Source organism: Dryobates pubescens, chromosome 38, assembly GCF_014839835.1.
Source record: "Dryobates pubescens isolate bDryPub1 chromosome 38, bDryPub1.pri, whole genome shotgun sequence".
Classification (NCBI taxonomy): Eukaryota; Metazoa; Chordata; class Aves; order Piciformes; family Picidae; genus Dryobates; species Dryobates pubescens.
Window position 1 is genome coordinate 3,996,916 of NC_071649.1, and position 26,877 is coordinate 4,023,792.

At 45.7% G+C, this 26,877-nt stretch overlaps 1 protein-coding gene across 13 annotated transcripts in view; it reads left to right on the forward strand.

Annotated features, from left to right (window-relative positions):
• Nucleotides 1-5,332: 5,332 nt before the first annotated feature.
• The window catches only part of CLASP2 (cytoplasmic linker associated protein 2), a 138,018-nt gene continuing 116,473 nt past the window's right edge, over nucleotides 5,333-26,877 (forward strand). For 6 of the 13 annotated variants that reach the window (XM_054177100.1, XM_054177103.1, XM_054177101.1 and 3 more), the window contains exons 1-2: nucleotides 5,334-5,836; nucleotides 19,403-19,481. In XM_054177100.1, the coding sequence (XP_054033075.1) occupies nucleotides 5,642-5,836; nucleotides 19,403-19,481 (274 nt within the window). In that variant the 5' untranslated portion in view covers nucleotides 5,334-5,641. Of the gene's footprint in view, nucleotides 5,837-19,402; nucleotides 19,482-26,877 lie in introns of all 13 variants that reach the window. The other 7 variants (XM_054177106.1, XM_054177107.1, XM_054177121.1 and 4 more) reach the window with 2 other exon arrangements.

Sequence of the window (26,877 nt, forward strand, 5' to 3'; positions counted from 1 at the left end):
ATCCTATCCTATCCTATCCTACCCTATCCTCCCTCCCCAGCCCCCTTCCCTGTACTACTGTTGCCTGTTTGCGAACAGGACACTGCATGGGGCAGCTGTGCAGTATGGAATGGGGGTGTAGAAAGAGGTCGGGGGTGCAGCCCAGCTTGGGAACACACCTGGCTGCATTAGCTCTGCTTACCTCAGCTCCTGCTCTAATCACCCTGGTTGCTAACAAGTCACATTCAGAAATTTGGATTCTTTGTTCATTTATGGGGCTTAATTGCTCTACAAATTATGATGCATTGTACAAATACACAAGAGTGGTGGATTTATGCTCACGTGCTTGTATATCAAACAGAAGACTGCATTCCAAAGGCAGCAATCTCCTTAACTGAGAATAAGAGGCTTTAAAGCATCTTCAGCTTGAATGAAAATGCCGTTTTTTTGGAGCCCAGCTGGCATACCTAGGTACAAAGCCTGGTAGGACTTTGAGAGAACACCTACCAACAGAGCTGTGTCCTTTGTCCAAGCTGGGGGACTGCTCTAAATTCAACTTTAGAGTGCTACTCTCGCCTTGCTGAAAAAAATAAATGCATATCCAGGAGCTGGCTTTGCCAAATCAAAATGCTATTTGTTTGCAGAGGAAGAAATGAACCAACATTTATTGATTTCACAGACAAAAGAGAATGCTTTTCAGGGCCAGGACTGCAAAGGAAATTGCCTTGACCTTATCAGAACACCTCAGCGATGAAAACTACCAATTTTCTAGTGTTATATCAATGACCATGCAGTACAGAGGCACTGGTACTGGCAGGTAGTAACAGGGTGAGGTACATTAGTCTAACCCTCTGATTTTACAGCCAGGCAATCATTTTCTCCTGTGTTTTCTAAGAAAATATTACATGAAATAGAAGGAAAAAACCAAACCCAGTTATCCCAGCATGGGTTTTTGCCCTCAGCATAGCTTCACGATGTTGTATTTGGGTTGACAGAATAGTTTCAGCATTTCAAGTGTGTATAAATATACATACATAGAATAAACCAGGTTGGAAGAGACCTTCAAGATCATCGCGTCCAACCCATCAACCAATCCAACACCACCTAAACAACTAACCCACGGCACCAAGCACCCCGTCAAGTCTCCTCCTGAACACCTCCAATGATGGTGACTCCACCACCTCCCCAGGCAGCCCATTCCAATGGGCAATCACTCTCTCTGTATAGAACTTTTTCCTAACATCTAGCCTGAACCTCCCCTGGCGCAGCCTGAGACTGTGTCCTCTTGTTCTGGTACTGCTTGCCTGGGAGAAGAGACCAACATCCGTCTGTCTACAACCTCCCTTCAGGTAGTTGTAGAGAGCAATAAGGTCACCCCTGAGTCTCCTCTTCTCCAGGCTAAGCAACCCCAGCTCCCTCAGTCTCTCCTCACAGGGCTGTGTTCCAAACCCCTCACCAACTTTGTTCCACTTCTCTGGACTCGTTCCAGCAAGTCAACCTCCTTCCTAAACTGAGGGGCCCAGAACTGGACACAGTACTCGAGGTGCGGCCTAACCAGTGCAGGGTACAGGGGCAGAATGACCTCCCTGCTCCTGCTGGCCACACTGTTCCTGATGCAGGCCAGGATGCCATTGGCCCTCTTGGCTGCCTGGGCACACTGCAGGCTCATGTTCAGTCTACCATCAACCAGCACCCCCAGGTCCCTCTCTGCCTGACTGCTCTCCAGCCACTCTGACCCCAGCCTGTAGCTCTGCATGGGGTTGTTGTGGCCAATGTGCAGAACCCGGCACTTGGATGTGTTCAATCTCATGCCATTGGACTCTGCCCATCTGTCCAGCCTATTGAGGTCCCTCTGCAGAGCCTCTCTACCCTCCAGCAGATCAACTCCTGCCCCCAGCTTGGTGTCGTCAGCAAATTTACTGATGATGGACTCGATGCCCTCATCCAGATCATCAATAAAGATGTTAAAGAGCATGGGGCCCAGTACTGATCCCTGAGGCACACCACTAGTGACTGGCCGCCAGCTGGCTGTGGCACCATTCACCACCACTCTCTGGGCTCGGCCCTCCAGCCAGTTCCTAACCCATCGCAGTGTGCTCCCATCCAAGCCATGGGCTGACAGCTTGGCCAGGAGTTTGCTATGGGGAACGGTGTCAAAGGCCTTGCTGAGGTCCAGGTAGACTACATCCACAGGCCTCCCCACATCCACCAGGTGGGTCACCTGATGATTATTCTCTACCCTTCTCCCCAGCATCAGTGCTATTCACAGCAGTTAGGTTACCTCCTCAGTACATTTGCTTTGAAGCAAGAGAAATTCAGAAAAGCTTGTGCCACAAGCTTGATGCTCTCTTTTTTCTGTCTAAGGAAATTGACATTAATTTGGACCACAACAAACTTTTTCCAGAAAGTCTGTTGCACTAAAACTGTTTACAGTTCTTGATACTCCTGGAGTATCATCTGCTCAGGTTTTTTCTATTTAGCCACTCTTATCAGATCAACAATTATTTTTGCAACTATCACATCAAGAAATTTACTTTTTAAACTTGCAGCACCAGTGGATCAGGTTCTAGCACACTGAAAAAACACAGCAATGCTGATATTTATATATATAATAATTTATATATATAACTATATAGAATCATATACCATATAGAATTATATATATTACATATAACTATATAGTGTTATACATATAATATATATAACTACATATAAAACCAATTCTGATATTTTTTCAATTTCCATCAGTTTCTTCTGTCCTGTTTGCAATAATAGTGATTCCATACTGAGTTTTTATAACCTACCTGCATAAATGGCATTGCACGCACAGGAGAAGGACTATTCAGCTCCATCCAAAATTACAGTTCCTTATACGTGCACAGGGAAATCCATTGTACAAACAGGAGTTCCTAATATTTTTGTACAATGCACACGTTTCTGGTTGAAAGGCATCTCCAATGTTTTGAATCATCTCATCATTGTAATGCCTTGGACCTGATCAAGCACAGGATCCCGGAATTTACCACATTGCACCCCGACCAACAAAAGGCCAGATCAATTCGCTGAAGTAGTCCTCTGCAGCAACATACCAATGTCAGTGCATGGGACGGAAGGAAGTGCCAGAATTCCTGAAAGTGAGGTTTGTGAGAAGCAGGCAAGTAGCACCACTGTAGCACAAGTGTGATTTGGTCTACACTGCTGTAAAGCTGCAATTTGCAGGTGTGGTTCCTCGGTCAGTTTATACCTGTCTAGATCCTGCAGCCAAATGAAGGGAGTACCTCACTTTCCTGCACTCACCCTTCCTCAGTGCTAGGACTAACGAGGCAAGCGACAGCCAGACTGTGCTGTCCCGAAACTAACGTCAGCTTTCATGACACAGCAGCTCCCAAGGGGTCCCTCCAGCCCTGTCTCCACTCCTTCATCTAGCTTCTGCCATCTGCTTCCACTTTCCCTGCTCCAACTTTGGCACTTGCTTAACCCAAGTGAGGCAATTTAGGAATCTGAATCAGCAAAAAGTTAATTTGGGGTGGGAGAAGGAGAGAAAAAATATAAAAGAAAAAAAAATGGTGATTTTTTCACATGAAGTCAAATAAACAGCAGCTCTGGAATAGGAAGGGGAAGAACTGCATACCTAACAGCAGGGCAAGCAAAGGACAGCACCAGTTCAGTGTAAGACGAATCCTCCCAGCATCAAAAGGAAGGCAGAACAGCAGCACCGCTGCTTTCATGGGGGTTGTTACACTTTCCACCTCCTGAGTCCTGCGCTTCTTGTCCTTAGGTCCTGTGAGCCAGCCCAACTCACTGGCACCAACGCTGACATCTAGTCCATTAAATCACCCCTAGCTGGTCAGCGAGTGCAGAACCTGGCACACGGGACAAGACCTGGCGCAAGCAGAGCAGCTTGGGCGAGAGGAGGGAGAACACGAACTCTTCTCCTTTCCTTTGCACGCATGGGGAAATCACAATCGTGTTTTCGAGAAGCCACACGAACACCCCGCTGGGACTAGGTGAAGAGAGACAGCAGGACAGACTTTTCTCCGTTCTAACGTCCAGGGGATTTGGGACAGTTTAAAGGCACCTTGTGAAACTCCTCACGTCGCAGTCGCAGCACTAAGTGTTTTAAATAAGGTCCGTTCCTGGTAGCCTGCAGGTGGGTTAGCTACGCTGCAGTAACAGCGCTCCGTGTACCGAGACGGGTCCCGGGGGATCTCCCCACCTTCAATCACAGCAGAGGGTAGGGCCAAAGCCGAGCACAGTTCGACCCAGTCGGGACAGCGCTGCTGGCAGCAGCTTCCTTTCCCGCCTCTGCAGCGAGGCTCTTACGTTTCACCGCCCCACAGAACTCTGCTTCTCTCGCTGCTCACTCTCGCACACCTTCCGTCCCCCTACCCTTCACCGAGCTGGGACGAGCCTAGCTAAAACCAGCCGGGGCAGGAAGAGAACAGCGCCGCGAGGCACAGGAGCCAGCCCTGGATGCCCGCCGGGGCAGCTACTCGCTCACGGTTCCTCAGCGCCGGGGCTGGAGAAGCGCTGAACCCCCAGTACCGCCTTGCTGCCCTCCCTCTGCGGGCCGCGCAGGGCACACTGCGCACGCGCCTTCTGCTGCCACGGGCCACAGCCCACGGGCGGCGCGAACCCGCGACAGTGAGAACCCGCCAAGTGCGCGGCGCCAGCCGGCCCGCCGCAGCGCGGGGCGGGACCTCGCGGGAGCGCGCTGCCAGAGGCGGGAGAGACGCGGCTGGAGGGGGCGTGGTCGCTGGAAGACACTCCCAGTGTGGCTGGCGCCGGGTGGGGAGGTTCGCGGCGGGGCGGGGGAGTAACTTCCATGGGACGGAGGAGCGTGAGCGGTTCTGCGGGGGCTCGCCTGATCCTGCCCCGCCGTGAAGCTGACGGGAAAGGAAAGAGAGAGTGGTACTGAGACTCGCCGGGGCGAAGTTTTCGAAGCTGCCCTGCGGGCGAGCACAGGAGGGGCGGGAGGCCGCGGTGTCAGGAGCGTGAGCGGTCCCTCTCGGCCTCACCGGTGCTGCGTCCGTGGGAGAACGGGTCGCTGCCTGCGGCGGTGAAAGGAGGCCCAGGGATCGATCCGCGGCGCCTACGGGCGGGAGGAGAGCGAGAGGAGGCGACGGCAGTTCCCGCGGGGACCCCCTTTAGCCCGCGGCTGCGCGTACTCCGCTGAAGTGCCAGCGAGCTCCCACCGTCCCTCAGGGCAAGCTTCAACGCTTGTTCTCGCTTTCAGTTTTCCTTCTGGGCGGGGGAAGAGCAGGGGCGGCAGCGAGGAGCCCTCCCGGGATCCCCGGGGACGACGCGGAGGCGCCTGGAAAACCCCGAGCCCTTGGAGGAGAAGGCGGCGGTTCCCTCTTGACCCTTCCGCCTGCTGCAGTCTCCAAGCTCCGCGTGTGAGCCCGCGTCTCCCCTTCGTACCTGCGGCTTCAACTCGGGGAGGAGGCCGGAGGCGTGCGGAGCGTGTGCGCATGGAGGCGGCGGGCGCGGGGCCGGAGCGGAGAGGGCTAGGAGAGGCTTCATGAGGGCAGCGGCCCTCCCGGGGACCGCCGCCTCGCCGGGCGTTTCCCTCCCGCCACCGTCCCCCGCCCTGCCCTGGCTGCGCTCCCGACCCTGAGCCAGTCGGTGCTTCTCCGAAAAAACTTTGGTGCAGCGGCCGAGGATGGAGCTTGCCGGTATGGATTATTTCTGCGACCAGGTGCAGCAGAAGGACGTGGGCCGCAGGATGCAGGTCGGCCAGGAACTGCTGGAATACCTGGGCGACCCGGCGAGGTCCACCGATCTGGAGCAGGACCAGCAACGCCTTGATAAAGTGATCGATGAATTGACAGCATGGGTCAACTCTAGTAATTTTAAGGTAAGGCTGGGCGGCGAGGTGCAGGAAGACCATGATTCATCATGGTAGGGAGGTACAGAGCGCCGGGTTACTTTTTAATCAGATGCGAGAAGAAATAAAACTACGTTTAGACCAGTTTGTGTCCCTCCCACCCACAAAGGGGAATTCGGAAATTTGGGGAGGACTTGGTTAACATTTTCGTGTTCCTCTCCCGCTGTCCTGAAAGAAGCAGTAATAGGGTTCTTAGTTTTGCTTTTATCGTTGGTTAAAGGTTTTTGTACATAATGCCAAAAAGAACGCCCCCCAAAATATTTAACAGACTAGGTTTCTGCTTCTTATTCTGAAACAAGATAGGTAGTGATGGGCTTTTTTTCCTTTATTTAACTACCTTTCCCATGCCATGGTCTGCACTGGGCTGTAGTGCTTCATGGGATTGCCATTATGGTCTGTAGGCCGTAAGGAGTGCGGCTTTACCAGGTCTGTAGCATACCGGTTGTGTTTTATGTGATTTAATCCATCATTTGCTTCTGGGGGCTCCCCATTGTAAGTTTAAAGTTGTTTATATCGTCTTTAGGTGACTTTGCTGTGGGTGGGAAGTTAGAGAGTATCCCTACAGCAGCCCAGTGATGACTCACGTTTGCTTCTTTTCCCTTTTTTTTTTTTGGTGAATCTTAGGCAGAGCTACAGGGAAGCAGTGATTGCTCCTGCACACACCTCGTGCTGTAGGTGTACGCGTTTCAGGCGTTGGCCAGCCGATAACACGATGACAACGTAGCTTTGTGATCAAGGGCAATCGTGTTGTGTTGGTGTGGTGGTTTTTTTTTTTTTTTTTTTTAATAAATGAATTCCTTTCCGGTGTGCAGCCGGGACAGGTCCTTGCTGCCGTCGTGGGGTGGCGGTGTGGGTCTGCGGTGCTGAGATCCTCCCTCCAGCTGCGTTGCTTTCTTTACCTCCCCGTCACGCCTGGTCGGAGCCTTGGCTTGCGCTTTGGGCCTTTAAACTTAGTGCGGTGGCCTTAGCGTAGTTTTTATTCTGTTTGCTTACAGTCGGGAGGCAGGCGCAGGAGTACCTCATAAGGGCACTGTGAAACGTTTTGGGTTCTTTTTCACCTTAGACGGCTGTCTGTTTGCCAGTATTGGCACTAGGCACTTCTGAGTTTGAGGTATGGAAACAATACGGCTTAACTCTATTTGTGTGTATGCTTTTTCTTTTTTTGGAGGCGAATTTGTGCACAAAGCTCAAGCTAGCTTGAGGAAATACCTTGGACAAGTGCAGTTTATTTGCCTCTATATTCCTCATTCGAGGGTAGTTGTTGGTGGTAATCGATTACTGTGAAGTCTAAATAGGTCTTCAAAAGTAACCTTTTTGGGTACAGAGAACTAGATACTTGTTTATCTCCTCAGGGCAATGTAGAAGTTTCTCCCTGGACTTCCAAATTGGCAAATTTGGGCATTAATACTTGAAATTTGGTTTTCAAGGTGCATTTTTCATAACACAAGGCATTTCTGCTGCTGACAGAACTTCCTGGCTGTCAGAACTGCAGAGCATACGAGGAATACGTAGTAGTCCTGGACACAAGTCATGCAAGACAACACTGAGAGTATTACAAATACTAAGAGTTATTAAAATAGCTTGCTTAATAATTAAAATATATTTGCTTTATGTTCTTTGCTTCCACTTACTGATAGCTGTTTATACACACAAACACTGTATTGAAAAGTAATTTCATCACTGTACTTGTAATCATTTGTTGGTTCCCCTTTCCTCTGCTGAAGAATGGGTATGTGGAGCACTTAGATAGTTCTACTTATCTCTTCTTGTGTCCTACTACAAGTCTTGCAGGTCTTCAGTGTCCCAAAGCAATTAATCCCTCCCTGCTGATGTGGCTATTTAACTGAGCAGTGATAATGACTGGCAATTTATGAGAACTGCTGAGCTAGATAAATTGGAGTGACAAGTGAGGAGTACTACAGGAAATTTGAGGGGGAGCATTATTTCCAGTGCAGGTGACTGATGTGAATAATGAAGGAACAATAGATGTAAATGACCCTGAATCATTCCTTTTGTCTGAAAACTCGGTCCTTGCATGCAGTGCACTCTCTTGATCATAGTGAAAGAGAAGATTCATGATCCCAGAGCTCTGTGATAACTCTCTCTAAAGGTAAAACTTTCTATGCAATTCCACGCTAGAAAGTTTCTGCCTCATACAACCAGAAGGGAAGGAATCTATAGGGAATAGGTGGTTTGGTTTGACAGGCTTGATCATAGAATCAGTCAGGGTTGGAAGGGACCACAAGGATCATCTAGTTCCAACCCCCCTGCCATGGGCAGGGAAACCTCACACTACATCAGGCTGGCCAGCGCCTCATCCAGCCTGGGCTTAAACACCTCCAGGGACGGGGCCTCGACCACCTCCCTGGACAACCCATTCCAGGACTTCACCAGTCTCATGGTGAAGAACTTCCTCCTCACAGCCAGCCTGAATCTCCCCACCTCCAGCTTCATTCCATTCCCCCTAGTCCTATCACTGCCTGCTATCCTGACAAGTCCCTCCCCAGCCTTCTTGTAGGCCCCCTGCAGATACTGGCAGGCCACAATTAGGTCACCTCGGAGCCTTCTCTTCTCCAGACTGAACAGCCCCAACTCAGTCTGTCCTCATAGGAGAGGTGCTTCAGCCCTCTGATCATGCTCATGGCCCTTCTCTGGACACCTTCCAGCACGTCCATATCCCTCCTGTAATAGGGGCTCCAGAACTGGAGGCAGTACTCCAGGTGGGGTCTCAGCAGAGCTGAGTAGAGGGGGAGAATCACCTCCCTTGACCTGCTGGCCACACTTCTCTTGATGCAGCCCAGGATCTGATTGGCTTTCCAGGCTGCAAGTGCACATTGAGAGCTCATGTTGGGTTTCTTGTCTACCAGCACCCCCAAGTCTCTCTCTTCAGGGCTGCTTTCCAGCCAGTCACTGCTCAGCCTGAATTTGTGCCTGGGGTTGCCTCGACCCAGATGCAGGACCCTGCACTTGGTCTTGTTGATAATGAGTGAGGAAAAAGAATGGGTGTTCAGTAAACCAGTATACATCTGTTATCAGAGAGGTTGACTTAACTCCTCTCTTAAGATTTTGCTTTTCTGGAATTTGCAACAATTTATAGTGGTTTAATAACCAGTCTGGCAGTTCCTAACTAAGAAATCAGATAGGAACATTTTTTAGTTCATCTGGCTCGTTGAAGTGGAAAATGCTGTTGCCAGTTTTAGTTACTGATAAATCAAAAAGACGAGATGAAGAATGTTTTGAGTCCTCTGCAAATGGTACAGAGCTGTAGTGAAAGCTGGTTGCAGAACACTGGGAAGGACCAAAGAGATGAGTCATCTTTCAAGGCTGACTTCAATGGTGTATCATTGACAATGCAGTCATTGATAAATTGGCTTCCACAGGCTGTGGCAAACTTTGCAACACCGGGGAGTACCCAGAAAATGTAAATGGTTTAAACTTTTATTTTGCATCTCATTAGAGTTTGAGTCTATCACTGCAGTGAAAATTGTTTACTTGGTCTCCTGGTACCGTGATCCTGGTTTATTGCATATTGGCTGGGACTTACCTCTCCTCCCACACTACAAAGCCTTGGATTTTGGTTCGTGGTGGGTTCTGGGGTATTTTGTATGTTTTTTCTTTGTTAGTTTTTTGGGGTTTTGGTGTTTTTATTTGGTTGGTTGGTTTTTGATTTGTTTTTTTTTTTGCTTGTGGTTTGTCTGGGATTTGTTTGGTTGGTTTTTGGGGTTTTTTTGGTTGCTTGCTTTTCTGGGGGGGGAGGGGAGAAGGGTGTGGATTGTGTGTTTGTGGGTGTACTAGTAGTAGTAGTATGTTTCACCAAAATGATGCTTTTCTCTAGGCTGTAAGAGATAATGGATTAAAAAATAAGGGCAGTGAATTCTGATATCTTTTTTGAGAGGGTAGGTTAGATACAACTAAAGAATTGGGTGATGGCATTATCCTGCTGATATTTGTTCTCCTCAAAGTGAAATATTTGGCAGTCTCAGAAAACTGGAACAGTGCTAATGTTTGCGTTCAGACTCTCAGGAGACCTTCAAGCAGTGAATTAATTCCCCATTCTGAGAGTATTGCTATTGATAGATCACATTCTGTGATTTGGTGGCCTTACTGGGCTTACATGGGTTTTAATTAACACCTCTTATGTCTCTCTTGTACTCAATAGTCACTTGAAGTAATTACAAGATTAACTTTGTACAGGCTGGTGGCTCAAACTCTTCTATGTCTGACTTCAAAGCAGATTTGCAGATTACTTGCCAAACTTCTGCTGGAAGCAGAAATGTTACTCTTCAAGCAGAGCTTTGCAAGTATGCCCTTGACTGTCAGCATGTTGAGCTTTGGTTTGTTTTTGTATTTTTTTAAGCCCACCAAAATTGAGTAACTACCCTCAGAAAACGTATCTTTTAAAGCAGTGAAGCTATCTTTTGTTTCTCTATGCAAACTGCACCTGATCAGCAGTAATAAAAACCTATGACTGACATTCTCATGGTTGCCAAATGTAATTTTATACAAGAAAAGTCATCAGTAATGTTTGTGACTGAGTTACCTTTGCATTTCTTACCTGAACAGTTGATATTTTAGCATGTTTTGTTCCTGAGCAGCAGCAGAAAATAACGGCTCTTTTCATGTCAGAGCAGCAGATTGTCACAAAAAGAACCCCAGAAGCACAGAATGTTAGGGGGTTAGAAGGGACCACTAGAGATGGAGTCCAACATCCCCTGCCAAAGCAGGGTCACCTAGGGCAGCCTGCACAGGAACACATCCAGGCAGGTTTGCAAGTTTCTAGACAAGGAGACTCCGCAACCTCTCTGGGCAGCCTGTTCCGGTACTCCATCACCCTCACCATGCAGAAGTGTCCCTCCTGTGTTCCAGCTTGTATCCATTGTTCCTTATCCTATCACTGGGCACCACCCAAAAAGAGCCTGGCACCTTGATCCTGACAGCCACCCCTCACATATTGATAGTCATTGACCAGATCCCCTCTCAGCCTTCTCTCCAGACTAAACAGCCCCAGGACTCTCAGGCTTTCCTTACAGGAGAGATGTTCAAGTCCCCCAGTCATCGTTGTAGCCCTCTGGACTCTCTCCAACAGATCCCTGTCTCTTGTGAATTGGGGAGCCCAAAATTGAACACAGTGTTCCAGGTGTGACCTCGCTGGATCACAGTAAAGGGGGAAGATGATGATCAGTTTCTTACCCTCTATTGAAGATAGCACGGGTAGGCAAATCTGGAGTTCTCTTTTGTTCTAAGCTTGCTGAAGAGTGAGATTTTTTTCATAGCTTAGTTTGTTTCAATACCAAATACTGAAAGATACCAGTGAAGTTATTGTTGCATTTTTGCATTTCCTTGGTTTGGCAAGTACTTATTTTGATTTGTCTTGAGTTCAGCAGAAGGCCAGCAGGAGGAGCTTTCAGTTTCCAGAAAGGAAGGGGAGATTTTCAACAGTAAATTTGCAAATAGTTGCGACGAGTGGCTAGGATCTCTGTCTGAGGCCCTGGCAAAGAGGTAGCAGCAGTTATAATTTCCTTGGTGGCATGGTGGTGTGTGAAGTGGAAGCTGGGATTTAAAATTACTTGAACAACATGGAGATACTATAGTCTGATAAGAGGGCAGTTCAGAAACAAAAAATATGAAGTCCTGCAGTTCAGTAAGAATAATTGAATGCACAAATGCAGGGTGTGGGGCATTTGGTTAAGTAGCAGTGCTTAGGAAGAATGTGTGGGTTAGTTTGGATGTGAAGTTGACCACAAGCCAGCATATGCTACACAAAGCAAGTGCTGTAGTGAGTTGTAGGGCTAACTTGCAGCACAGAAGAGTGGAATTAAAAACCACCCACCTCAACCATTATTTTCCAGTTTCTCTTGAGTTTTGGTGTTTTCTTGGTCTCTGTTAGCAAATAGAGGTAATTTAAATGTCTTCACTGAATTTCATTATTACTACTTCAAGTCATTTCATCTTGGCTATGTGAGAGCTACTTTCCTTTATGTGTAATGAAAACATGACTCAACCTGTCCATATATGAATCCAGTTTTAGTTTTCAAGCTCAATTATTTGATTTTTTTTTTCCCCCTTGACCAATAATTGCTATTTTTTCATGTATTATTTATGTTCTGTTCACAGAATGTGAAATAACTGTAGAATGTTAGCCAAATCAAACAGAACTCCAGAAGGGTTGGGAAACTTGCAAGAAGTTTTAATTATTTTGAGTTTAATTAAAACTAATTTTGTCCAGCCTTTAATTAGGAATGTGGAATATATAGTTTCAACTTCTTGGGTCTCTTCTTCAGTTGGAATTGACAGTTCTCAACTGTTCTGAAGCTTCAGTTTGTGTGATCCAGCTTGTGGTCCCTGTGTAAACAGCAGCTCAGCTTCTCCTGTGGCCAAGTGTTCTCAGTGTTGCACTTGAGGCAGTTACCTGCTGTGGACTTTGAATTAATTTTCCAGCATTGCACCAAGCTGGTCTGGCTGATGTGACAAGAGATGGAAATACACCAAATCCAGTACACCTGTGAGAGAGAACTCCTTAGCCTGCAATTTGATTTGGATGTGTAGAGACCCTTCCAAGCTGTGTGCAGTGTAGAGAGGAGAGAGGCATCCTTCAGAAGAGAAGGCCGTGAGCCACACCAGGCGTTCCTAGCAGCCTTGCTGAGGGAAGCAGTTTCTCTCCCTGGCTGCTGAGTTGGGATGGTGTGACGTGCCTTCCCTGCTCTGATGGGAGTGCTTGTGGGGCTGGGGGAGGAGAGCTGGCTCAGAAAATGCTTTCTCTTGTTAATTTTTTGGACTCATTTCCTCATGTGGGTTCCTACTTGGCTGCATGAATGCTTGTCTCTTGCAGCAGTGGAGCAGCACTAGGAGTAAGGAGTCTGGAGTAGGAGTCGCTGTATATTTAATATAATTTAAGAGGAAATGGGGAAAGGAATGAGAGACCTTGGACACAAGAAGAACTATCCTTTTTGGAAGTACTAAGTTCTAAAATAAAGTATTCCTTTGTTTTGCTCCATGAACATGCTTAGAAATGCTTTCAAGCCTGTTTCATTTGTCTTCCCCCAAACACTTCACTGCTTTTTTTAATTACATACTCCAAAGAGAAATACCATACAAGTCATTGTCTTCCCACAGAGCCCTGCTTTTGAAGAGGCTCTGTCTCCAGACTTCTACTGCAGCACATGAACTTTAAGCCAGACAATCTCAAAGTAAGTGACTTGAAATGTCAGCTGTTGCTGTATCACAGGTTGCCCTGGGAGGTGGTGGAAGCCTCATCCCTGGAGGTCTTTAAGGCCAGGCTGGATGTGGCTCTGGGAAACCTGATGTGGTGTGAGGTGTCCCTGCCCATGGCAGTGGGGTTGGAACTGGATGATCCTTGATGTGCCTTACAACCTGACAGTTCTGTGGTAATGTAGGTTTGTTTTATGGTCAGTGTTTTTGGAACAACATCTATGAAAAATGTATGGGAGTGGTCGAGGGAGGAACATTTGATAGGCATATGTAGCAAACTTTAGGTACTCCTGTAATGGCTCAAGCCGGAGCCACTGTGTGACACATTCTGGAGCAGCCACTGTTGGATTGTCCACAGAGTACAGAACAATTTGGAGGTTGCACTTTCAGTCTGAACTTGCATCAGTTTGAAGATCATGAAATGTTTTTGTTTCATATTCAGCTACTTCAGAGGTACTTGAGATTATCTGAGTGTTGAGAAAGTACACCTTGGGGCTTGGATGGCAATACTTAAACACAACGAAACTCAACCGATACTCTTGCATGTGTCTTGCTCCAGCGTTGCAGTGCTGGAACAATGCTTGTTCTAGCAGGGTGTAGTTATTTGGCAGGGTGTTTTGTGTTTGCTGGTCAATTGTTAGCTGGTACCACAGCTGTCCCCATGCTGACAGGAAGTCCAGTGCCTTACCTGTGTTATTTGGGTGTTCCAGATAATGACCTCCATAATTCTCCCATTAGGTTGTCAGGGCTAGTTTGCAGATGGGCATCTGCAGAATCTGTAAAGCTCCTATGACCAAATGCAGTGACATTCGTATTAAGGCTGTTTGGCAACTTAGGTAACGAGAGATGGTTTCCTGGCCCTAGAGGTCCCCTACAGGGATGAGAAATGACACAATCATACTGAGAATAGTAGTAAGCATGCATGGTTACCCAGGTGTGGTTTAAAGAACAGTATATGTGTACTTGAATAGCATTAACCAGGTTGGAAAAGACCTTCGAGACCATCGAGTCCAACCTATTACCCAACACCATCTAATCAACTAAACCATGGCACCAAGCACCCCATCAAGTCTCTTCATAAACACCTCCAGTGATGGTGACTCCACAACCTCCCTGGGCAACACATCCCAATGGCCAATCTCTCTTTTGGTGAAGAACTTCTTCCTAACATCCAGCCTAAACCTCCCCTGGCACAGCTTGAGACTGTGTCTTCTTGTTCTGGTACTGGTTGCCTGGAAGAAGAGACCAACCCCCAGCTGGCTACAGCCTCCCTTCAGGTAGTTGTAGAGAGCCAGAAGGTCTCCCCTGAGCCTCCTCTTCTCCAGGCTAAGCAACCCCATCTCCCTCAGCCTCTTCTCACAGGGCTGTGCTCCAAACCCCTCCTCAGCTTTGCTGCCCTTCTCTGGACGCCTTCCAGCAACTCAACATCTTTCCTAAACTCAGGAGCCCAGAACTGGACATAAGACTCAAGGTGTGGCCTAACCACTGCTGAGCACAGGGCAGAATGACCTCCTTGCTCCTGCTGGCTCATGTTCAGCTGCTGTCAACCAACACCCCCAGGTCTCTTTCTGCCTGGCTTCTCTCCAGCCACTCTGACCCCAGCCTGTAGCACTGCCTGGGGTTGCTGTGACCAATGTGTAGAACCTGGCACTTGGACTTGTTGAATGCCATCCCATTGGACTCTGCCCATCTGTCCAGCCTGGCAAGGTCCCTCTGCAGAGCTCTCCTACCCTCTAACAGATCAACTCCTGCCCCCAGCTTGGTGTCATCTGCAAACTTACTGATGATGGACTCAATGCCCTCATCCAGATCATTAATGAAGATATTGAACAGGATGGGGCCCAGCACTGATCCCTGGGGGACAGCACTAGTGCCTGGCTGCTAGCTGGATGTGGCAGCGTTCACCACCACTCCCTGGGCTTGGCCCTCCAGCCAGTTCCTAACCCAGCACAGAGTGCTGCTGTCCAAGCCAGGGACTGACAGCCTGGCCAGGAGTTTGCTGTGGGGGACAGTGTTAAAGACCTTGCTGAAGACTACATCCACTGCCCTCCCCACATCCACCAGGCAATCACCTGGGCATAGGAGATCAGGTTGGTCAGGTGCCTGGAAGATGCTCACAGTGGAAGGAGAGATGGTCAAGGAACACACTGCAGAGTGAGGAATAGGCTCTTAATCAGTGGTCAATCCATAATTACATTTTGGTTGGAACACCTTGAATTCATTAAAGAGGCTGGTCCTTTCTAGAACAGGTTGGACTCGATGTTCTTTGAGGTCTCTTCTAACCTTGGTGATGCTGTAACAGGTAAGTATTTCTTAGTTAGATTCTTTTGTGATCCAGGAAGTCAAGAATGTTCCTGAACACTAGGTTGTTGAAAAGTACCTCACCAGCTAACCAACTTCAGTTCCAGTATGCTGAAATTTCCACTGCAAGTCTTAACAATTGTTATTTGAATGCATCAAACAATAGTGAGCTGATGACTCAGGCTCAATATACAAAGGCTCTTTCGAGGCAGCAGGCAAAAGGCTTAATGACTGCAGAATAAGAAACATTCAGTGATTTTAATCCTGTAAGAAATACATACATCCCTCATTGAAGCTGATGAGGAAAGAGCCATAATGGTGGTGAGAGGTTGTTCTGTTGACAGTGAAGAGCCTGTGTTGCTACCTGGGTCCCCACGCTGTCTGAGAGCTTGGAACCCCCACTTTTGTTTGTTAAGACCAATGCTGCTTTGGACAAATCAGTGCTGCTCCTGTGACCCCATATGAATTGTTAGGGACTCCTGCTGAAAGGCTCCTTGAATACTTCATGGCTGATAGCTACCAGGAGATGCTGAAACCTCAGACCCTTGTGTAACCAAGCAGACACAATGACCGATGTGCAAAAACAATACAAGGTTGGTTGTTTGCTATTCTCTGCAGTGGTGTGCATTTGCTGGCTTGGTTTGAAATGTGAGATGAGAGCCAATTTTGCAGCTAGAGCAGCTTCCCATTACCTCCAGGCTGTGGTCGCATCATACTTTCTCACTCTGCAGATACTGTGACATTTCATACCTGTTATGTTTTCAAGGTTGTAGACCATAAAGGACTTCGTATGAGCTAAAGAATAACCATCATGATGTAGGTAAAGGATTGCTGCTTCAAAAACTATACTAACCTCTTCCTTTACTTCTTACCTTTAAAGTTTTTTGTTCAGTACCTGTTAAAGATGAGAATTTCACAGCAGTGTGAGTTGCTTTTGCATGTCTTAAATGCAGGGTTAGTCTTGTCTCTTCATTGCATGCAGTATGAACTACACATTTTCATACAACAAGGACACAAGACAAAACTATCATCAGGATATTCAATTTTATAGTATTTATAGTTACAGTAGAGGCTTTTGCACACTAATTATTGAAGCAGACCCCTTATTGCATTCATTAAGCAAGTCTTTGTTGGACAGTTGCAAAGTGTCAACACCACACTGACAGCTGCTTGAATGATGAGTCAAGATAAATGTGGCTTGCATCATCAGGGGTGGTCCCCATTCACAGGAAGGGATACAAAACTGGAATATGTAGGTGTTATATCAGTGAGTACTTCCACACACATGAAATACAAGTGACCAGATTCATTGTTGACAGTAGCACTTATGGTAGAATAAATAGCTGACAGTTATCAAGGCTCTGAGCTGTAGGTATGTGGAGCTTCAGATATTCTGCATGGCCACCATTTTTACCCAGGTAAGACTTTAAAAACAAGCAGTCCTCACTCTTGCCTGATCAAAACTAACCACCAAAGGCAAAACAAATGCTGCAAAATCCACCTCTGAACACCAGAGGCTAAGCACTGGAGAAAGGAATCAAGAAGCAGCTCATCAAGAAATGCTCTCCATCTTACTCGGAACTCTTTTTTTGGGATGAGTAAAGAGTAGATCTGCAGTTAAAAAGCAGTCATGTGCTTTACTTTGTAAATCCCTGAGATAGCTCTTGTTCAGAATCTCTCTTCAGGAGAGATTTTTGAAAGATAAAAATCTTCAGAAAGATTTTGGCCAAGAGAGGCTCTCTGGAAGTTATGATTACAGAGCAGGAAGGGCTGTAGTTTGTGTGTTAGACCTCATTATCACAGAATGTGAGGGGTTGGAAGGGATCTCAAGAGATCAATTCCAACTCCTCTGCCAAAGCATGACAACCTGGGGCAGGCTGCACAGGGAGGCATCCAGGTGGGTTTTGAATGTCTCCAGAGAAGGAGACTCTACAACCTCTCTGGGCAGCCTGTGCCAGTGCTCTGTCACCCTCATTATACAGAAGTGTTCTCCTCGTGTTTGAGGTGGAACCTCCTGTGTTCAGGCTTGTACCCTCTGTTCCTTGTCCTGTCATTTGGCATTGGAAGGGTATTTTAAAAGTCATTACTAGAAAGACAAGTCTAAGGTGGGACTTACAGTCTGGAAACAGAAGCTTAGAAAAACCATGTATATCCCAAACAAATTCCTTATTTCAGGCATCTCCTTTCAGATGGAGATTTTGTCTTAAATCTCATGTAGTCTGACAATCTGGTAAAAATATGAAAAGAAAAGGCTTTTGGGAAGCCTTGATTTTTACCATAAAAACTGACTTTTTCTGAGTTACCAATGACAATATTCTGTGTTCTCATCTGCAGCTGTAGATGCACTCATTTGTTGGCAATACATTAATTTAAGCCAATGAGGCCATCCATTGAAATTTGCTGTTCTGTTTTAGTATGTAATAAAATGATCTAAGCTTCCAAGTAAGTTGTACTAACTTGTAACTGAGCTTTGTACCTCCTGTTTAGAAGGAGATCTGTTGTACTAATACTGAATTTACTACGATCTGCCAAACTGTGCAGCTGCTTCACATTGTAGAGTTTATGGGGACCTTGCTCATCTCATTTCCAGTGGAAGCAGGGCTCATGTGATCCTGTGTACATGGGCCTTGTGCAGTCTGCTGGGTTTTTTGTCTCTTGTCTGGTCTGGACAGCTGTGACAGGTAGGGATTCGAAGGAAATGGAGTTGTCCAAGAAAACGTGTTTCCAGGTTTGATGAAAATAAATAGCTAATAGAGGGCAATAATTCTGTTCATGTCTTAATGGGGAAACATTTGCAGTGCCTGCCTTACTAGAGGGGGAGAGAAGGAAAAACTTAGGAATGCCCAAGCTTCATCAGGTCCTAAAAGGACTCTTACAGGAAATAGACAGAAGTATTGGAACAGTATGCAGGATAGTCAAGTGTAGGAAAACTGTCCTGTCCTGTCCAAATAATTCAGTTAGATCATTTCTGATCATGATTTTGTTTCTTTATTAGCAGATAGTGTCCTCTCATCTAGTTTCGGTTAATGGAGCTGCCTCACAATCCCAGTAGTGTTTTGAGCTTCCTTTTTTGTCCTGATTATTTTTGTTATTGTTGCTTTGGTTTTGTTTTTAACAAGAGCCAGCAAAGAGAAATAGAACTTGTCTGGCTTCATGAGCAGGTGGACAAATGCTGTGGTCTGAACTGCTGAGGAGGACCATATTAACTTCTCTAAGTTGTTTTCTTTTGGGTGTTTGGAAAACGATGTAATAACCTTAGTGGATCAGCCAAGTAGGCAGATTGAAATAAGCTCTTAGCATCTGGGAAATAGCTTGAACCATGGTTGGGTGGTTTCTTGGTGTGTGGTCTTTTTGGTTTGGGTTTTATTTGTGTTATTTCCCCCCCAGTCTGTGTTAGTGCTTATGCTGGGGGCTTAGCTAGTTTGGCATTTCAAGTTGTTTGCTGTTTCTGTGACTGGTAACTGCACATTTGTTGTTGTTATTAAGGAATTATCTTCTGTTTCTTTCAGTAGCTTTGAAACTTGGCAGAGGAGGTAAGGCCTAAAGCCTTACACAAGTACCTGTTTCAAAGGAAATTTGAAATACTGACTTAGAGCTCTAGAGTCATCTTTTAAAGAAATTGAGGGACAGAGCTGCAGTCCTAACATATGATCAGGAGGGGAGAAAAAAACACATGATCCAGACAGGAGCTTATTCCAGCCCCTTAATACTCTCAATTATTAATTAGAATCATTTGTAGTTAGAAACATTAGAACATTGGATTTCTAAAGTTTATTTCATTTCTTTAAGAGAAGTACTGAAAAATCTGAAGTGCTCTGGTATGTGTAAATAGACTTAATCCCTTCCAAGCATTCTGATAACTTTGACTCAATGGAAGTTTTCAAGGCATCCTCAGCTCTCCAAGTGGAACTTCAATTTATCTTTAGGTTAAGATAGAGTATTTCTGCACACTTAATGTCTTTGAAATAGATTCTAAAGAACTCTGTAGTGATCCATTTTGTACATCTAATGCTTTTGTTTCAACAGGTAGCATTACTGGGATTAGATGTTTTAGGTGCCTTGGTCGACAGACTGTCAGGACGCTTTAAATCCTATATAGGAACTGGTAAGTGAAATACAGTTTTCTTTCTCATAAGACCAAAAAGAAAAAGATACTTCTCCCTTCCAGCAGCTGAAGTGGATCATGTTGAAAGCTTTCTGAGCTAATTGTAATACATTAGTGAGGCATCTTATTGCTGTTGTTGGAATTTAAATAATTTTATGTTAACTTTGTCATGAAGTCGCTGATTTCTAGATGGTGTAAGGGTTCCAGGAATATCTTGTCTGCAATTAGTTTCATGCTGTTTAGTTGCTTTCCACTCCCCTGCTGTGTGCATGCCTGACCACTTCCAAAGGCTGTCATCTAAAAACTACATTGGAACATGTTACCTTTTAACTCGTGTCAAAGATGGGAAGTTGTATTTGCAGATGACTTTAATTAGAGCCTTATGTCAGCTGAAGCCTGTGGTCTGAGAACTGTATGGTCCACCTCCTGTCAGATAACTGGACTGTGTAGCTTTTGGTAGTCTAAACTTTTGATGAGATTAAAAGAAAGCACTGTTATTCTTGTGTGAAATGTTTACTCAAATGAATTTGAGACAAGTGGATCTGCATGTGCCTGCATGTGAAACAGTTTTCTGGGAGGTACAAGCAACCTCTACTGCTCAACTAATTTTGCTGCTGCTGGTGATAGCAGGGCATTAGCAGTGGGGTTACATCACTGGCTATTTTTAACAGGAGTTTCTGGCTTTCCAAAAATTATGTGCCATAGTTTGCTTCTTGCTCCCACATCCTCAGCTATCTTAAATGGTCTGACAAAATGCTGGGCTTCCTCTTCTTCACATGTCATCTTTTGTATTGAAGAAATCATCAGACTTGGAGAGTTTACAAATATGAAATATGGTTTATGGCAAGTTTCAGAACTCCTTGGAAGCATGTTTCAGGATGCTGTAGAACCACTGCAGAAGAGTGCTACAGAATGTAAATCTGTTTTTCTTTGGCTGGTTAGTTTTGTATTGGAGCAGTGTAAGGGAACTAGAGGTATATTGTGCTATGCAAAATAGTGATGTCTTAATAGCCTCTCCATGTCACTACAAACAGTGGTTAGGTTTCAAGAGTTTTACACTGTTCTGATTCACGTTCTAGTGTGCAGAGAACTTAAAATTACAGCAGCTTAAAGCTTTTTTTAAGTTGTTCTGACTTTTTTTGTTGTTGGTGGTTTTGGTTTTGTTTTGTTTGTTTTTCAAGTGTGAACTGTTTGAGAATAGAATCATAGAGTCATAGAATGGGTTGGGTTGGAAGGGACCTTCAAATGTTATCTAGTCCAGCAGGGATATCCTCCACTAGATCAGGTTGCTTAAAGCCTTCTCAGGCCTGACCTTAAATATCTCCAGGGATGAGGCCTCAACTACTTCCCTGGGCAACCTGTTCCAGTGTTCCATCACCCTCACAGTAAACAGCTTGCTCCCAATGTCCAATTGAAATTATTTTGTTGAATTTCAGGCGATTGTCTGTCGTCCCATCACTGTGAGCCTTTGGGTTTTTTTGGTCACAATATTTCAGTGGTTTATGCTTATGAGAAAATCAAAGTTTTCAGTTTTCAGTAGTCAGTAATATTTATACGGGGGAAAAAAGAGAGTACTAGCACTGAGTAGTTCAACATCAGTAGACACCTGAAGGTATATATTCCAGAACTACCTCTCAGAAAAGCTGCAGTGCCTTCAGCTGAAATTGGTCTTCTGTGTCTCTCCAGAATCAAGACCTGTAGAGAGCATTATGCTGGATCTGCAGGTCACTGCTGTGCAGGGTCAGCTTCTGTGCAAGTTTAACAGACACCAAAATGTCAGCCTCAGTAGAGGCAAAAAACTTCTTAATTTTAGGTGACTTTTAAAAAAGAGTGATTTATAGTATGAGACCTCTTCAGTTGGTAGCTGTCTCTCTGCATCTGGAAACAAGGGTTGGATCAGTTTCAGTGTTTTTGGTGAAGCAGTATTACAAGGACTTTATTGTACATGTCTGGGAGTGTGGGTAGTCCAGGGCTTATGAGAGTAATTAAAAGCACACTAGTGAGCAAGAGAACAGCTTTCTTCAACGAAGTGTAAGGAACCAGCAGTTTCCCAAATCATGTTGCGTTGACTCGGCAGGTTTGGCTTCTAACATAATATGAGAGTGGTCCCTATGTAGAGAGCTGATAAGAAAGCAAGGCCAGGACAGACAGGCGGTGATAACCCCTTCGGTATGACCCCTTGGCTGTCAGCAAGCTGGCAGTTCAGGGCCAGATGAGGCAGATGGTGTCCTCAGTGTCTCCTCTGTCATTCTCTTTTCCCCACAGCTTATCTGGTTAGGTTTTGAACCCACACAGACTTCTGGCCTCAGTGTTCTGTAGCAAGGCTTAATTATGCAAAACTCCTTTTGTACTGGCTTCCAGATACCAGGATGCTTGCTCGGTCTGGTATTGAAGAGGTGAGCCATCATTTCTAACCTTCTTGACTGCCAGTCTTCATGTTACAGATCTCTTCTGGGATGCTCCTCTGCTACCCTTTCTCCCTCCCTAGCCTGGGCAGGAGTCCCAGTTTCATTGTTTCTGGCATACACATGGTTCCATGGGTTTTATTGTTCTTGTTTCCCCTTACAATGCCTTTCTGTTTAGGGCTTTTGAGCTGAGGAAGCTGTAACAGCACAGATGCAGCCTGTGTTTATAGTAGGATAATTCTGTTTTGGTTGTATTATGCCATCTATTACTTTCATAATTACTGATAATCTATTTCTTTGTTACATCACTGCTTCTGAAAATTGACTTAATATATTCATGAGGCTGTCCACCATAACAACCTGTTTCTGGTGCAGTGACAGTGTATTGGGGGTCCACTCTTCAGGGTGGGGTCTCTTCCTTCATGACTTCATGTTGTCTCCTTTTCTGTGAGACTTCCTCTTGAACTATTCAAAAACTCAGCTGCACTCAGTAAGCTGAGTTGCCTCTTAGGCAGCTGTTCTGCAGAGAACTCTTACAACTTTGGGAGGTACCTCTGCTTTTTATAAAAGCTATATTGTCTCTTCAGTGCTGACTGTGTATTACCCCTAACTAAAGTGAGCTCTTTGCGGATGCCAGAAGAAAATGGAATCACTTAGGTTAGAAAACAGTCTTAAGATCATCAGCTCCAATTGTTAACGCAGCACTGCCAAGTCAACCACTAAACCATGTCCCTCAGCACTACATCTCCATGCTTTTGATGTCCCTTCAGGGATGGTCACTCCACTGCTTCCCTGGGCAGCCTGTTCCAGTGCTTTACTGGAGTAATGAATAAATGCTGTTTTTTCCAGGCCAAGTTTCACTTCTATAGCTGTGTTTTGTCATAAATTACCTGGAACCTGAAATGCATTTTTATCTTAATAAAGAATGCTCTGGTTTAGTGACCAGAGGTGTTTTCATGTGTGATTCAGAACTTCATAAATGATGGCAATGTAACAGTGTATTACCCAGTTAGAGAAAAAGTGTTGTGGGGTTTTTTACATTATTCTTTTCCTTCCCTCTGTTTAATTTCCTGTTTCCTTAAGATGGGGATAGATTTAAGGACAGAGTAAAATAACTGACTGAGTATTAGTCCCCATAAGCATTACAGGCTCTTTGCAAAGAAATAAGACCATAAATACTTCATTGTTATTTCAGTCTTGACAGCCTACATATGCCATAAATGAGATTTGGACAGAATCAGTACAATAGTTTCAGGACAGATGCTTTCCACTATTCTGAAGAGCATGTTGGTGATCTTTGTATTGAAATATAATGGCTGATAAGAGACTTAATTCAGTTTCCTAGGCAACAATCTCATGTTGCAGTAACTTTCCTCCAAGGTGTTGTCCTTTGGTGATTAAGCACAGTGCATGCTCCCTGCAGTTGGGAATTTAGACATACAAATTCAGAATCTCTTTCTTTGGTATTGCCAGTGAAGATGCTTGAGAATACTTTGCAAGCAATACATATCAGGGTCTGTGTTAGCTCATAAATCTAGGTGGCTCTGTTCTGGAAAAAGTAACTCAGACTAAGGAGTGTTTGTGTGTTACATCTTTGAGCACTTAAAACTGCTGCTTGTTCTGTGATTAAAAGAGATTATGTGAGAGTATGTAATTACCCTGTCATAGTCTCTCTTCCTGGGTGATGGCATTAATTATTAAAATATTAGATCTGAAAGAGTATTAGAATTATGAGCAATGTGCCTGATAGTTTGTGGGAAAAGTCTCTACTAATACTCGTGGCTTCATTTCTGAAGGAGGGGATGTTGTTTTGCCCTCTTAAAACGATAGAATCACCAAGGCTGGAACATACCTTTAAGATCATTGAGCCCAACCATAACCCAATAATCTGACCACCTCCAGGGATGGTGACTCCACCGTCTCCCTGGGCAGCCTGTTCTGAATGCCTCACCACTCTCTCAGTAAAGAGAGTGTCCAAGTGTCCTAGTGTCCAAGCTATACCTCCCCTCTCATCCTGTCACTGGTTGCTTGAGTGAAGAGACCCACACCAGTCTCAACTACAACCTCCTTTCAGGTAGAGAGAAATAAGATTTTTCCCTTAGTCTTCTCCAAACTAAACAACTGCAGCACACCCTCCAAGCCCCTCACCAGCCTTCAGGACCTCAACAATTCCTTGGTTCTGTGATTGTTACCAAGGAGGACAGACTGACACTCACCTTGCCATAACCTCCATTCATGTGGTTGTAGAGAGCTTCTTTCTCTCCAGACTAAACAATCCCGGTTGCCTCAGCCACCCTTTATAAGCCCTGTTCCGCAGACCCTTCTTCACCAGATTCCCTGCCCTTCTCTGGACCTGCTCCCAACCTCAATCATATCGTATGTATCATGCCTTATAGTGGAGTCTTACAAAACTTGAGATTCAAGGGGAAAAGTCCAGCTTGCAGCCATTTGGACCCTTGACCAGCTCCCACAGTAGGCTGTCAGTGCTGGAGCTCAGCGAGTGACAAAGGCTGGTGTGTTCTGTGGCTGCACAGAGAGCTCTGCAGGCTGCATTATCGCTTGGTTTAACTCAGTGACCTCATCTCTGAGCCGCTTCTGGGAGCTGTTCTCTGTGCTTGCCTTAGTGGTTTGAGTGGAGCCCTGGTATCTGCAGCTCTGTCAACTGACTGTGGCTGCTAATTAGTCACAAAGGAGCCGTGTCCCTGCAGAACTGGCCCTGGCTGTGCTCCCCTCTGCTGAAACAGCTTCTCAGTGCCTGGGGTTTGTTTTCCTTCCTACAAATCTGGGGTTGCCTTCAGCTGCCCAAGAGTCAGCTCAGCATAGCAGACCTCACTAGCAACATGTGGTATGGGTAAAAGGTGTGTTTAGAAGTGCTGAAAAGAATCATGAAAGTACTTTTAGGAAGAAAAATGTAATCAGTAAGTATATGACTGATAGGAAATTTATGACATGGGCCAGCTGTGTACTTCCAAAAATCCCTTCTTGAGTTCTGGATGATTCTTGTGTTTACAAAATGGAAAAAAAATCCTCATGCACAACAAACTCAAGCCATCTTAAGGAAACAAACACCTCCTTTAAAAAAAGCCAAACCAGAAAACCCAACCCCAACACCCCACACCAACAAAACAACCAAGCCCAACAAAACCCAAACCTTTCTCTTCAAACTGTAAAACTGAAGTAGCTGTTTTAGTTTGTTCAGAGGAGAAAAGGAAGACAGATGAAAAACTCTAAAACTTTGATAATGGTAGTGAAAGATTCTAGTGGAGTATCCAGAGCCAAAAAAAGTAAATACTGAGGTGAGGACAATTAGAAAGTATGCAGCTACAACAGGAGGGGAAATTCAAACTTCAGCAGTGTGTATGTCCACTACTAATCATGGTACAGAAGTGACTTTGTTTTAGTGTAGGAGCAGAGGACTGAGGAGACCACCCAAGTTACTGACTCTGTTCCCTTTCTTTTGCTGGCAGCTGTGTTGTTTGGTTGTTACTATAGAATTAAGCACAGATAAAATTTTTTCCATCTCCCTTTCAGAACACAGGGTGATACAGTTATTTCTGTGGTGAGTAGAACAGGAAAATGAATTGCATAGCAGTCAGCAGCTGAGAGAAATCAGGCAGCAATGGGGCAGTACCATCAGGTGTTAAGAGGTGTAACACCAAATGCAGTAAAAGTGATTTTAACTGCCACTATTTTGTTTGCTGTTGAAATATGAACCAAAGTCTCAAAAAAAAAAACTCCAGGCAAATGTGATAGTTTTAGATGCTTGGAATAAATGCCATGGTAATGGCAAACTGAGCCCCAGCATGTGTGCAGGCCCCAGATAGAGAAATGGGAACTAGTGCAGCAGGGATGTGTTGTGTAGGGCTGATCTGAAGCTTCATTCAAATAACTTCCCTCTGTAAGGTAACACTAATTTGTGTATTAGATGTGATAACAAATGTCTCTCTGGATAAGAAGTCAGAAAGAATTGGTAAGTAAGAAGTCAGAAAGAGTAAGTAAGAATAGTGAAGAGGTGATTTGGTACAGTCAGCATGGCTTCACCAAGGGCAAATCCTGCCTGACAAACCTGGTGGCCTTCTATGATCAGGTGACAGCATTAATAGATGAGGGGCGAGCAACTGATGTCGTTTACCTGGACCTGAGCAAAGCCTTCGACACTGTCCCGCACCACATCCTGGTCTCCAAACTGGTGACACATGGGTTTGATGGGTGGACCACTAGATGGATAAAGAACTGGCTTGATGGCCCAGTGGAGCCCAGTGACAAGTGGAGTTCCTCAGGGATCAGTCCTGGGACCAGTCTTGTTCAACATCTTTGTGGGTGCCATGGACAGTGGCACTGAGTGCACCCTCAGCAAGTTTGCTGATGACACCAAGCTGTGTGGTGCAGCAGACACGCTGGAGGGAAGAGATGCCATCCAGAGGGACCTGGACAGGCTGGAGAGGTGGGCACAAGCCAACCTCATGAGGTTCAACAAGACCAAGTGCAAGGTCCTGCATCTGGGTCGAGGCAATCCCAGGCACAAATCCAGGCTGGGCAGTGACTGGCTGGAAAGCAGCCCTGAAGAGAGGGACTTGGGGGTGCTCTCAATGTGCACTTGCAGCCTGGAAAGCCAATCAGATCCTGGGCTGCATCAAGAGAAGTGTGGCCAGCAGGTCAAGGAAGGTGATTCTCCCCCTCTACTCAGCTCTGCTGAGACCCCACCTGGAGTACTGCTTCCAGTTCTGGAGCCCCTATTACAGGAGGGATCTGGACGTGCTGGAAGGTGTCCAGAGAAGGGCCATGAGCATGATCAGAGGGCTGGAGCACCTCTCCTATGAGGACAGACTGAAGGAGTTGGGGCTGTTCAGTCTGGAGAAGAGAAGGCTCCGAGGTGACCTAATTGTGGCCTTCCAGTATCTGCAGGGGGCCTCCAAGAAGGCTGGGGAGGGACTTCTCAGGATAGCAGGCAGTGATAGGACTAGGGGGAATGGAATGAAGCTGGAGGTGGG